General features: G+C 43.1%; 2 protein-coding genes and 1 non-coding gene across 9 annotated transcripts in view; 2 read left to right on the top strand and 1 right to left on the bottom strand.

Moving 5' to 3' along the window:
• Positions 1-1,129: 1,129 nt before the first annotated feature.
• Positions 1,130-5,280, top strand: RPL30 (ribosomal protein L30). Its single transcript, XM_067290350.1, has 5 exons — positions 1,130-1,216; positions 1,305-1,355; positions 2,342-2,487; positions 3,634-3,764; positions 5,108-5,280. The coding sequence occupies exons 2-5, from the start codon at positions 1,335-1,337 to the stop codon at positions 5,155-5,157; spliced, it is 348 nt and encodes a 115-aa protein (XP_067146451.1). The 5' UTR covers positions 1,130-1,216; positions 1,305-1,334; the 3' UTR covers positions 5,158-5,280.
• Positions 4,742-4,876, top strand: LOC136991471 (small nucleolar RNA SNORA72). The gene has a single exon (XR_010883625.1). It is a non-coding gene; the product is annotated as a small nucleolar RNA SNORA72 (small nucleolar RNA).
• Positions 5,281-6,807: 1,527 nt separating the features above from the next.
• The window catches only part of MATN2 (matrilin 2), an 82,651-nt gene continuing 75,861 nt past the window's right edge, over positions 6,808-13,597 (bottom strand). For all 7 annotated transcript variants that reach the window (XM_067290347.1, XM_067290344.1, XM_067290342.1 and 4 more), the window contains 4 exons: positions 10,758-10,829; positions 10,085-10,195; positions 9,747-9,842; positions 6,808-7,155 (listed from right to left, as the gene is read on the bottom strand). In XM_067290347.1, coding sequence (XP_067146448.1) covers positions 7,100-7,155; positions 9,747-9,842; positions 10,085-10,195; positions 10,758-10,829 — 335 coding nt within the window. In that variant the 3' untranslated portion in view covers positions 6,808-7,099. The remainder of the gene's footprint in view (positions 7,156-9,746; positions 9,843-10,084; positions 10,196-10,757; positions 10,830-13,597) is intronic.

Raw genomic sequence — 13,597 nt, 5'->3', positions numbered from 1 at the left:
TGTGGGGGTGAGGGGGCTGCCCCCGGGGAACTCGCCCTGTGGCAGCAGCTCATTTTGGGCAGGGTGCTGAGACCCCAGCTGTAGCCCAGGGGTACGGGACCCGCTGACCCCAAACGACCCTCAGCCAGGAGTCCTGGGCCACTTTTCACTGCTGTGGGCAAGGTAGGCCAGGCCTCACAGGGCATCACAGAGCAACACATGAAGCTACGATGCTGAGTATCAATACCGCTGTTTCCTTGCTGTGCCCAGATAGGCATCAGCGGGGCTTGCCCTCGCTCCTCCCCACCAACCGCAGACATCCAGGGTGTCTTTCCCAGACGACACCATAGGATTTACCTCAACTTTTCTTGGCTGAAACTTTGTTTTATGTTGTGACCATGCTCTTAGCTGGCAAATGCATGTTCATAAAGGTATTTTTGAAGACGATTGTCCCCGGGGCCCACTGGGCGGTTGCAGGGTCGGGGCAAGTTTCCCTGCGGGGTGGCAGTGTGGGATTGCCTGGTGGGATGCCCCTCGGGACAGCGAGGGGTCGGGGATGCCTGTGTGGGACAAGGCCGTGCAGCGGAGCACCGCTGCCACCACAGCCTGCCGTCCCCGCGTGTGCGAGCGCCGGCGAAACGGCGGAGAGCCACTGCCGCGTGCCTGGAGCCCAGCAGGCAGCCGAGCTCAGGCCTGCGGCCGGGGCAGGCAAGGCGCTGCCGAGAAGGTTATGTTCTCCCTACTGTAATTATTTACATCATCTTTGTGACAGAAGTGACAAACCCCACAGGGGAAGAGAGGCCCAGGCCACGGCGCTTCCCTGATGGGCGCCCGAGGTCTCCTGTCGGGCTGCGACGGGAAAAAGGGCATTTAGAAACCGCGCTGTGCAACACGCGAGTGCTGCCCACCGCGCGGAGAGGGCAACAGGTGCCCCGACGGCCACGGCCGGGCCGGCGCCGCCGCTCCCGCAGGGCGGGGCCGGGGCCGCCCGCGGCGCTCGGCCAGGCCCCGCCCCCAGCGAGGTGCCATCCAATGGCGACTCTCCGCTGCCGCGCCCCGCCCTCGGCCCGCCCCCGGCTGGCTAATCGCCACTCGGCGCAGGCGCGGTGGCGCCCGGAGGAAGGGGGCGCGGGCGGTGTGGCGCGGCTCTCGCGAGAGTTGCCGCGCGGGGATACGCGGTGCCTTGTGGGAGTTCCTTCCTTTCTGGCTGCCCGGCCATCTTGGCGGCGCGTCTGCGGTGAGCGGGGCTGGGCTGGGGGGCGCGGGCGGGCGCAAGGGGCCGCGGGCGGGCGGGCACTAACCGCCTCCCCCTCCCTGTGTTCCAGTTCCCGCCCGACCCGGCGCGAGGCAGCAACATGGTGGCCGCCAAGAAGACGGTGAGTGGGAGCGGGCCTCGCCGGGCTCACGTGGCGGCGGCGCGGGCTCCGCCGGTGGCGGGCGCCGCGCGGGAGAGGGCGGTGGGGCCGCCCCGCGGGGCCTGCGGGGAGGGCGGGCGAGTGGGCCGGGGGCGGCGGGGCGCCCGGGCGCTGCTGGAGACCCCTGTTGCGGCCCTCGGAGCTCGGGCCGTGCCCTCCTGCCGCGGGCTGCCGGCCGACCTGCGGCCTCCGCCCGCCGGCGTCTCTCTTTCGCTGCTCCTGCGGCTCCTGCGCGGTCTCGCGTGGTGCTTACAGGGCCCCTGTGCTATAGCCGCAGGGAAGGGGAGCTGGTGCCGCGTCCCTAGCGTGGGTAAGGGAACGGTGCAGTTCAGCTCTTGCTATGGGCGTGAGCTTGCGTTTCTTGCCGCCTTATGTGCTTACCTTACTCTTAAAGTTGCGCTGGCAGGTGTGGGTTTCCATACTAGGTAGCGGTGTGCTTCCTTGCATGCAGAGTTACCTGTTTTTGTAAGCACCCTGCTGTTCTGAGTACTTGCTCATATTGCATGGGATTGCTTGTCTGCAGTGACAAATATAATGCTCTTAGTGTGAGTTCTGGGACACAGCGTACTCCAATCCTGGCTCGGGTTTGCCTGGTAGAAGTAGTACGTATTTTGACAAAGGTTGATCAAATACACCAGGACATGACTGAATAATTTAGATAGCCTTGATAAAGCGTTAAGGAGTATTTTTTCTATTTTAAAACACATGGATAAAGGATATTTTGATGATGATGCTGGGGAAGAGTAGTATCAGTTTAAGTATGGTATCACCCTTATCCACTAGCCTTCTGTTAATATGGGATGCTGGCTTTCTTACTCTGCACTGCACATAACACTAAAATTATGGAAAGAATGCTTATATTTGGAATTTCTGCATCCTCTTATATTCTCTGCCATTTTGCAAAAGGTAAGGTAGCATATAACAATGCTTTTCTACCTCTCTTTCAGAAAAAGTCACTAGAGTCCATAAACTCTAGGCTTCAGCTGGTTATGAAAAGTGGTAAATATGTGCTGGGGTACAAACAGACTCTGAAAATGATTCGACAGGGCAAAGCCAAGTTGGTCATCCTAGCCAACAACTGTCCTGCTTTGAGGTAGGTGATAAATGAAAACAACAATTCTCTTTAAAACCAAGACAGGCGCTTTGTACGGATGCGACATGTAGTAAGCAGCATGAAGTACAGTGAAGTGTTAATGCAAAGTACTGGCATATTCCAGAGTGCTATGAAGTAAAAGTGGAGAAAAAAATTAGGTCTGGATATGTTAGAATGCTTCCCAGATGTTTTCCTTTTTATACTAGAGAGAGTTTGCATTACAGAAGATATGTTTTCATGCTCTGGTAGCATTCACTGAAAGTATAATAGAATGGGATTAATCCCCCCCCCCCCCCCAAAAGGAGTATATTGGAGTATATTGGAAAAATAATTTTACGGTTAGGGCTACAGTAAGTGACACTGTGTTAGTGTTTGAAGGTTATGAAGTTTGTTCACATACTGTCTAAAATAAGTTCTAAATTTAAGTTCCTGGCCAGTGAAATTGTTTTTTTGTCAGTGAGATCTTTAAGTTCTGTCTCCTCACATGTTCTGTCTTGTAGTTTTGAGTCCTTTTGTCATCAAAGGGTATTGACAGATACAAGAAACTGGCAGATGCAGTAAGGTAATATAGATGCCTGAGAAAGGGCAGCACTGTTACAGTTAATGTGAATCTGAAAAGAGCTTGAGGAACAATGTTGACCACTAGAATTTCCTGGTGGAAGTCAACAGAGAAGGAAACATAGGTTGACATTTAAAAAAAAAAAAAATATATATATATATATATGTATATACGCAGTTGATCTCACAGCCAGGGGCAGCCAAATCTGTTCAGCATCTCACAACTGGGTATCAGCATCAATAGTGGGTCATAGTTTATGCAGTTGGCATAGTTCCTACTACTTTTCAGAAGTCTGAAAGTCTTGAATACCCTTCTTTACTGTACAAATAAGTGTTTATGTGTAGGAACAACTTCAAGGGTTAAAACTGAGCAGCGGGCTTGCTGCTGCACATCTTCAGCATGCTTCTGGATAAGGGTTCCAGAGCTGAAACATGATTTTTGTCTGGCAAGAAATAATATGTTTTTTTCTGAGTGGGAGGGAAAAATGCATAGGACTTAAGTGTGGTTGGAGTTAAAGCTACTCTGACTGTATTAAGAACCATCAGAATTGTTTTTCAGTACTTTAATACCTAGTTTTTGAATTTCAGAAAATCGGAGATTGAGTACTATGCTATGCTTGCAAAGACTGGCGTTCATCATTATAGCGGCAACAACATTGAATTGGGTACAGCATGCGGAAAATACTACAGAGTGTGCACACTGGCTATCATTGACCCAGGTATGTATCTCTGGTGATAAAATGACCAAGACACGCAGGAATCAATGGTTCCTTCATTGACCTCTTAGCAGTGCTGAGCAAGTAATACGCAGGAGTAATGTCATACTTTGGTGTCCCTTTTTGTTGGGCTTATCTTTAAATTTCCTCTGACTGAGACTGCGATCTTATTTAATGAGTCCTAGGTCCTTAAAACCTGGAATTCTTGCTGCTTATGTTGGCATATAACTCCTTTTACTGATAAACCCAGTGAGTGTGTGTTTTGTTTCCTTGTCTATCTGTAGTGAGGTTTCAGTGGCTGGGAAGAAACTTTACAGTATATGTTTTTGAGGCCATCTGCTAGAGTACCAACTTGTGAGACATGCTTTCTGCATCAACTTCTTTTGACCTTTGTTAATCTAAGACAGAGGATCTCTATAATTTGCTGGATTGTGAGTTGTCCTGCTTCCCAGAATGACATATAGGAAAAAAAGCTATATATAAGGGGATAGTTATCTAGCTCCAGGGTTGAAGATTACATTAAATGTGTTTTACTTTAAAACAGTAAATCTGTGCATAATTACTGTGGGTTGGTAGCAGCCTTTGTCCCAGGCAGTTGCTTCAGTTCTCCATGGAAACTGTTAATTAGGTGACTTATCCAAAAACTTCCGAAGTGAAGTCCAGAAACTTCTAAATGAAGAATCAGATTCTTTTTCATTGTTGTGTTTGTTGACCGAAAGCATTTTAATTAAATGCATGTGTATGGATTTAATGGTTTCTATATTAACTTTCACCAAATGTTCCCCAAGTAAAATCAATTTGAATTCACTGGGGTTAATATATTTAAGACTTATTTAGCTTTTTTGTATTCAAATACTAACTGTAAATTTCATTTTGAAAATGTTATCTTTCTTCGTGACTTTTTTGTCTGTCATGTTAGGATCTTTGTTAAGCTACTTGTAAGCTAAGGAGCTGCAATTAAATCTTCTCCATGTGATTTAATGCGAATATTCTCACTGTCCTGATATTTTAGTGATCAGGGGAGGCTAGACATTCGCTATATTAAACCTATGCATTATGTCCCCCAGGACTAGATTGCTGTTCTAGTGCTGGCTTTGTAAATGCTAGTGACATGTACATAATTATCCTGAATATATGTTCAATTCTGTATGGATTAGCAAAATGCAATTACAAGTATTTTTATCAAGCCATCAAAATTCCTTGATTTGCTCCTAAACAGATTGTCTTTGCATTACTTCTAAGCTTTTCCTATTTGTAGAATCAGTGTTTGTTAATATTGTGTGGTTTATTCTTGAAAACAGATCTTGCTGTGGGTCCTCTCGTAAGAATATATTTTTGTTTTACAGGTGACTCTGACATTATTAGAAGCATGCCAGAACAAACCAGTGAGAAGTAAATGCAGTAAAGGTGTTCTTTCTACAATAAAACTGGTTACAGATCTGTTTTAAGAAAAAATTGCATTGTATTATACCTTTGCTGGTTTTAGGGGACAAACTATATAAATGAAGATTCATTATCACTGCTGTGTTTCCTGTTCTGTTAGAAATACTTCATGGGACAAAGCTTGCCTGGTGCTTTCTCTAGAAGTTGTGCATCTCAAAAAGAATAATAGAATAAGAATTGTTTGTGGTAAGTATGGTATCAAATCCCAACAGGACAGTGCTTAGATTTTGGTTTTGGAGTGCTAACACAAAGTAAGTTTTTAAACTGGTCTGTTAAAATATGAATTCACACTTAGTGTGAGTTACAGGAGCAAATTTGTGATGTTGGGGGTGGGGGGAGGAATCCAAGGGTTTGCTTGTAGTAAAACTAATTGAAACCATTTTATTAAGTCAGTCACAAAGTACTAATAGAAATGGCAAATAGTATAGCTGCTAGGCATGGTGTATACCATCAATAAGATATGAAGTTAACTTCTCAAAGCTGGTCTGAAATGAATCCCTTTTTTAGCTTCTGAAGATGGCATGTTAGAGACAGGTAACTTGAAGTTCTTTAGTCACTCTTGGTGAAGGTGTTGGTATCTTCTGCATTTGGGTCAGTTTTGTCTGAGACAGTGGTTGCAGGATATTTCTTACTGATTATTAAATGTGGTGTCAGTGCTTTGCTGACATGTGATAAAAGGAACAGTGAACAAAAACCTGTATTTACCAGCATCTTCACAGAACTTGCATTCTGTTTGCCAAAGTATGTTAAAGCACAAGGTACCTTTTAAAGCCAACTGTGCACGCTCATTAGCTTCTCTGAGATCACTTAATCTAGCCTCTGCTGCAACTACCTCTGTTTCCAGTATAGAACAGATGAAGTTGTGAACTACCAATTAGAGATGGACAAAAGGTTAACTAATGTGTCAGAACAAAGGAGGAATTGCTGGTATCCCTATCTATTAAAGCCAAGATTTGCATCAGTTCAGGAAATAGTTCAGATACTGCTGTTGGTCTGAAAGTAAAGCTAGCAGAAAAGTGCAGTCACTTCCAGGTGAAAGGAGAAGAACTTCAAGGCACTTCAGTCTGCCAGAATGGCTGGAAGTAATTTGCTGTTTTCATTTGAGTCTTAGTTTTTGACAAACAAGTGTGCTGCAAGTTGCATTGCCAACAGAATGGCTTCATAAGTAAAACGCTGGTTGTGTTCAGGAGAGTTCAAGGATGACTGAAGCTGACCAAGGCCTGGAAGAGTAGGGAGAAGTAACCTGGTCTGGATGTGGCAAGAGAAAAGGTACTTGGAACTTCAGATTGTAATGCCATGATAATCCAGCAGGCTTTCCACCTCGCTTGTTTACTTTCATCATAGTTCAAACACAAGTGTATAAACTTATGTTTTCTCTTAAACTGATTTCACTGATCTACACTTGATGGAAAGGATATATATGAAACCTTTATGCTGTGAATGCTGCCACACTTGTTCTGTTTTTAAATATGCGTGTGTGTATGTATATCTCTCAACACAGATACAGTGCTTGAAATAGGGGAGCCAATGGAGGAGGGAAGCCCAGAAAAAACAAGCCAGATAAATAGTATTCATACCCTAAAAATGCTTCAAAACAGGGAGGTTTCACTTCAAAAAATAACAGCTTTTTTTATTTTTGCATAGCTTATTTCAGCTGTTTAGTTCTACTTAATTAAAATTTTTGCTAGTTAATGAATTGTTTATACATATAAAACTTTTCAACACTTCTTATCTGCAATCAATGCAAGACAGTACATGTTGTATATAAATGTGAGGGTCCAAAATATTTTTTTCAACTTCAGACACAAAGATTTGTTAGTTTACTTTGAGCTGATCTAACAAAATAGCTCTTACAACTTTGTATAAATATACAGTGTAGTATATACTTTACATTTTCATCGGTATCTTAGTCTGTTTTCCAAGTCTTCCATTCTCTTCGTCATTTCTTCTAGTAAACAAAAGTTAAGGAAAGAGCTATTGAAAGTATTTATTAGTAGAAAAACAATCTGCCGGATACCTGTTAACAATTTTTTCCCCCCACTCAGAATTTGAGAGGATGAAACTCTAAGATGGTACAGTAATGTTTTGGCAGTCTTTATAGCTTTTTCTAGACTCTTCATACTACAATATTTAGCTTTTTAGAAAGATTTATTTTCAGAACCATGTCCACTGTAGTATTCCAGCTTTTTGCATTTCTTTATCACTGTCTGAATTGCTGTGTGATATGGGAGAGGGTTGGAGAAATTACTCCTGGTTATGAGTTTGTGGTCCATAAATTTGGTCTTATTTTTCCTCTTTTGTACCCCTCCCTCTCTGACTTCCAATAGTTTGATATCTTTATTTTCTTGTTCTACTTTATTCAGCTGAGCTGAGAAAGCTGTGTGAAGCCCTATTCATTCCCAGGAATGCCTCTCAACAGGGATTTCAGGCTGCTGCTTTTTAAAAAAGCTTGTGGTTCTGAAAACTGTTGGCCGTTTTCCTCAATTTTAAAGGGAAGCTAAATGTTTATCATAGTTAATTCTGTGTGGAAGCTGTCTCACTTAGTCACCTTCAGAACTATTTGTAAGCTCAGAGTAGATCACAAAACCTTATATAGCTCCATGACTGCAGAAGGAATGCCTGCCAATCTTTTTATCTTCCTGGCCTATGGTGGTGCAGTAGGGTGTTTTTGTTTTTACAAAGAGTACTTGGATCCTCTGAAACAGTGGTTTTCAGGCAGTGAGATGTGGAATGGAGAATAACAAGCCCCGGGGGACACTAGGACTGGCTCTGCTGAAAGGGAGAAGCTGCAGCAGTGAGAGGCTATGTACAGCAAGCATCACTTCTCTGATAGCAGTTCTATAGATTTGATATGCTTATGCCTGTTGGAGGAGGATGTACCTGTACTGTTTACCTCCAGAGCCACAATAATGCTGTAAAGCTGGAGCTAGAGGAATCTGAGGGGAAGAAGGGACCTAGCAACAAATCCCTGGCAGTGTGGCCTACTTCTGAAGGACTGAGTTGCTGTACCCTCTGTTCACTGCTTTTTCTAGTGGAATTTACATTCCTGATTTGAACATTACAAGGTGTTACACAATGAAGAAGGGAGAGGACCTCACTTTATGTATATCTAATAGCAGTAAAGTTCTTAGGTGGGCAAGTTAGCTAGTTCCAGGTCAGCATATATGTAATGTACTGACCTTACAGTGAAGCTGCATTTGGGAATTGGAAGCTTTTTGTGCTCACTTCTTTCTTTCCCCTTCCTTTGCCAGTGCTTCTTTGTTTTCCTGGCTCTTTTAAAGATTCCAGCCACGTGATCCTTACACCTCTTTCCCATATGTTCAGTAAGTTCATCTTTTCTGAGTTGCTGAATATCGCATTTCACTTGCTGCTCTTCTGGGCTGTTCATCTGAGGTGCTTCTCCCATCGAGGCACATATTCATTAAATATTCTCCTCCACATTACCTAGAACTTGTAATAAGGAGGGGTTATACCGCTACAAGCTTATGCGGGTTAACCTCTTGCTCTAGGTATAACACCTGCTCTAGGAAAAAACATCTACATGGAATTCTAATGTGCTAGTTAAATGTTACTTTGCAGGCAAAACTACAGAGGGCTCTGCTAGCCTGACTTGACAGACTAACTCCACAGGTGCCTCTTTCTGAAGCTGTTCTTGTCTAGGAAGTACTTAATTATGAGTTATTTAAATCACTGCACTCTTCTGTGCAGAAAATAAGTCTTTATTGGTCTTGCACACAATTTTTACCAAGACTTAAATAGAAGAGATGTCTTCTTACTAGTTAATTTGATTAGGCATAAGCAGCTTTCATGAAGAAAATACGCAGGGATTTGCTGCATAGATATTGCATAATGCAAAATACTGCAGAAAGTTGTATTGCCAATTTACTGCTGTTTTCCTGTGAGACATCTGGTGGATGTTACAGGTATTTTAAAGGCTTCTGCACTAACTCCCTTAAAAGTCACAGTAATGTGCATCCTCTTCCTCCAAAAAAGCCAGAGGTCTGCACTTAACCCCTTCTTACTCTACATGTGTTTGTGTAAAGTCAATCAGACCCCATGTCCTCTGCATAACACTGACACTCTTCATTTGGAATATTGTTTTAACTGACTCATAGCATCTGGTGCTTTGCCTAGCAGTTCAGGAGAGAAATGTCTCTGGTATTCTGATGTAATGGTTTCCTGTAGACAGTAAATGCTATTTGGATACTATCTGAAGAAGTAAAACAACCAAAGCAAAGAATATTAGACTTGAATTTTACCAGTTGTTTCTTTGCTGTTCCTGAAGGTGTTCACTGTTATGGATTATTCAAAATTACGATCCTTTCTAATATTTTGGTCCCCTCTCTGAAGGAGAGGTGGATTTCAAGTCTTAAAAGCCTTGCTTCTTGGAGTTCTAACATTACTAAGTAGTTCAGCTTTTCATTAAAACAGACTGGTCTGAGCCCATGGAGAAAGTTTAGGCTTGATGGGTTATATTAATCATTTCTTTTAGCCTGTCCCTCTCATGTGTGTTTACAAGAAAAAATTAGTCTGAAAGGATATATCTCTGAGTGAGTTTTTTTACTTCAGTGGTTGCATAGTTCTGGAATGTTACAAGATCTTCACATTTGCATTGGTCTTTATCTTTTGAAGCTTTTGCTGAAAAACAGTCAAGCATACACTTAAAATACTGAATAAATCCAAAAAGGTGGGGGAGAGAATGACAAGGATGTCTAAATGCAGAATGGGTTTAATATAGCTTCCTGTTCTCAAAACAAGTCAACATCCAAAGTAATGCTATGGGAGACATATTATAAATACTGGAAAATAGTACATGACACTTTTTAGCCTATATATTCAAAGAGAAGTCTGGATTATCTAAACAAAGATAACCTGATTACCTGTTGTTCTTGTTGAGTAAGTATGACTGTCTTCAAAAAGATATTTATGGTGTACTGCAAAATTGGGACAGGCGAGGACATCTACGATGGCTACTGTGTCTGATTCAGGTCCTGCAGGAAACCCCCAAAAGATCTAAAAATCAAACCCACTTCACTTAAGATTATACAGTATTTTTGCCACTCACATGCATTGAGTCTCCTTAATGAGTGAGTAATTTCACTGGTTGCAGTGAGGATCATTCATGGAGAGGACTAGCGATAGAAAGATGTGAAGGAACCAAGCTGTTAGGCTGTATCTACTGCATATGCAATTTTAAGTTGTGGGTTGCAGAACTGAAAGGGAGTTGTGAGGTTTCTGTGAGGTTTTATGACTTTAGAGCTGATGAAACAGAAGTGATTGAAAGCTGACATGCTTTGAAGCACAGAGTGTTGCAATACAAGTTTCCCCTTGAAGTAATTAATTTGGATGGTGTAAAAATGGAGCATGCAGCCATGCATTTATTATAGTGAATCTCAGAAGTTGTTCTGTACAAAGCAGAGTTGACTTGCAATAGAAAGGAGAGGGTTTTTTGGGTAGTGGGGGGAAACAATTCTCCCATAGGTGAATTGCTAGGGTTTTCTGCAGAAGATGGCATGAAGAGGCAACTTAGCAAGGATCTGGGGGAGAGCTAACCTGAAGAATCTGGAGCAGTCTTATGAAGTGTTCCAAATGATGGCTCCTGCTGGTGAGGTGGATCTTGCAAAGCTGGCAGAAAAAAATTGCCAAAGGAAATGAAATCATAAAAGGAGCAATAAAAAGGTTTTAATTCCCTAGAAACGGAGGTGTTTCTTCACAGTAACTTTTTCTGTTGGTGCCTCTTTCATAATACAAGGGGAATGCCTCATACCTGTGCAGTTTGGAAGAGGTCCAGTGTCCATGGAAACTCCAGAACTCACCCTTCAGCTGAGGTTTTCATAAGAACTCTTCCAAAACTAGAAATGCTTCAGCAGCAGCAGATTAACAGCAGTGAAGAAATTTGAAATTACAACCTACTTTGTGTCCTTTAAGTGAAAATTTGTTACGTTTTATTGTCATCTATCAGTTCTATGGGGTGAACTGAATGAGAAGAAAAACTGTGTACAGAAGGAAGAAATTTCTTATTTAACTTCTTGGTTTTCTCCTTTCTAATGGAAAATGTTCATCAGAATCAGTGCGTTCAGGTCAGTGCAGTAGAATTTTTGTAACACTAGAATTACAAGCAAAAATACAAGTTTCTAATTCATGAATCAACCTTTGTAGAGTAGGAACTTATTTTAGAATCCATGTAAGTGGTTTTTTTAGTTAATGGATGCCTAGAGACAAATGGAAACCTGTTTTATATGTACGTATAACCACCTGAATGGGTATTCTGCACGTTTTCCTCCTCCTGCCCCAAGAGGGTAACATAGAGGCAGCTTTTGTTTCTTAGAGGTTTTTTTTTTCCAACAAAATGAACACTTTGCCTTCAGTTAACTCTGGAGCTCTTGAGGGCCCGGATGAGCTGAAGAACATCAATTTAACAGCTGCACATCTTAATCAGCAGTGCTAGGGGAACTGATGGAGCATCTAGGGCTCTCTCCCTACTAATCTACCCAGGATTCCTTCCACTGAAAGTGAAAGCATGAGGGAAAAGGGGATGGTGCAAACTCTCCTGACATGCCCTCCAGATGCAACAGGAAGGTGGAAGATGCTTTTGGGCCTCACGGTTTTGTTACAGCTGTTTGGAACTCTAATACTGTTGGTTTAGTGAATCTTAACAGATACACAGCAATACACAGATGACCTAAGTGGCACTGGGAAGGAGATGAGCCACTCAGTGTGGGGCCTGGAATGACCAAGCATGAACAGGAAGAGGGAGTGAGCAGAGATGAGTGATTTAGTAAGGAGACCAGAGTTCAGTGGGAAGAACCAAGATGGACACACATATGTCTAAAGGCATGAGAGAGAGTCAGCTGGTGAGAGGAATGCTGAGATCTCGGAGAAAATGTGCAAGGCAGAGAGGTGTGGAGTGAGACCATGTGGTAATGAAGCTGAGTGGGTGAGGAGTCTGACATAATGAAGAAATGGAAAGCGGGATGGTGAAATTCCAAGTGTAGGAGGGAAGAGACAGGTAAGAAGAACCTATAGGGAAGCATTTGATCCAGGGCAACAAATTGATCTAGAAGTGGTTTAAGAGCTAAAGGCTAATGGGGAAATTGTCTAGGAAGGGCAGGGGGACTGAGATGGAAAGCCTGGACACTTGGCTTGCATAGACAAGGAAATTAGGATTCAGATGTAAGGGATAGGAAACAAGACTGATGCATTGGTAGAGGTGGGGCAGAAGGTCTCAGGTTTGGGATGGGAATTAGGCTTTTCAGAATACTCCTCTTCAGGCTTCAGAATCTGGTTTGGACAGATCTCTGATCTCATAACTTCTATCACAGCTGTGAAAAATGAGACAAGTACAGACAAAGGTTGCTAATGCTAATAGAGTCCTTGGCTGAAGTCAGTGCAATGAACGTAAATATTCAGATCTTGTTGGGGAAGCATACTAAAGTTGAGTGGCTGTTTTTAGTTTTCTGTTTTGGAACAAACCCTAAATATGTTAGAAAAAGCCTATGAGAAAGTGAAAGACTATGTCTTCAAAAGCAGTGGCTGTTTATATGCAGCAGTGATATAGATCTACAATTTGGAAGGAGAAGAGAATGTTAACTAGCAGGCTGTTAAATAAGTACTGTCATCTGACCAGGGCTGGGGTCTTGTGATAAAAAATGTGTTACCATTTAATTAAAGGCTCCCATAGCATATATGCTCAGAACAGGAGAAGAGGCAATCATGAGTGCGTATTATGTATGACATTGCTGTAGCTTTTTTAGCGCTTTCATTCAGAGCAGGAATGAACATTGACCAAGGCAACTGATGGAAACCTCCTAACTGAATTCCTCTTAGATGCAAAAGAGACCCCCTCCCCCCCCTTTTTTTTTAACTACTACTCATTAAGAATAATTAATAGTAAACAACTATTCTACCAAGCTGATGCTTTCTTGCAAAATGAAAGGAAAAAGCCTTACCCCAAAACAGATTTAGGGGGGCTCCTTTACTTGGAAACATGCAGCCTATCCACAGCTGGGATTGGGGATGAGAAGCTTAGTCAGTGGAGTCCATGTGCTGGCTGCATGAGGGTCAGAGGTTCCCTCACTGCCCTTGCAGGCTGGAGCCTCAGAAGTCCTCAGCTGAGGACAAAGAGAGATTGAAGTCGAAATGAAATTAGTGTTGTTGCATAGAAGGGGAACAAATCTAGGCTGTAAACCAGCCTAGAGAGGAGAAGTTGAACTTTCAACTTATGTTACAGGTTTGGAGGCAGAATGTCTGGTGGAGCGAGCTGATGAGCAATAGGTAGTCCTGGAGTGTCCAGAAAAGGCTGGGCCAGTCCTGAATTCACAGGTGTGAGGCATTGCCTATTGGTGAGACTGGAGGAGGAGGGAAGCTGTGAGGCACCAACTCTGCCCAGTTAC

Source organism: Apteryx mantelli, chromosome 2 (assembly GCF_036417845.1).
Source record: "Apteryx mantelli isolate bAptMan1 chromosome 2, bAptMan1.hap1, whole genome shotgun sequence".
Classification (NCBI taxonomy): Eukaryota; Metazoa; Chordata; class Aves; order Apterygiformes; family Apterygidae; genus Apteryx; species Apteryx mantelli.
This window is presented reverse-complemented; position numbering and strand designations above follow the sequence as displayed.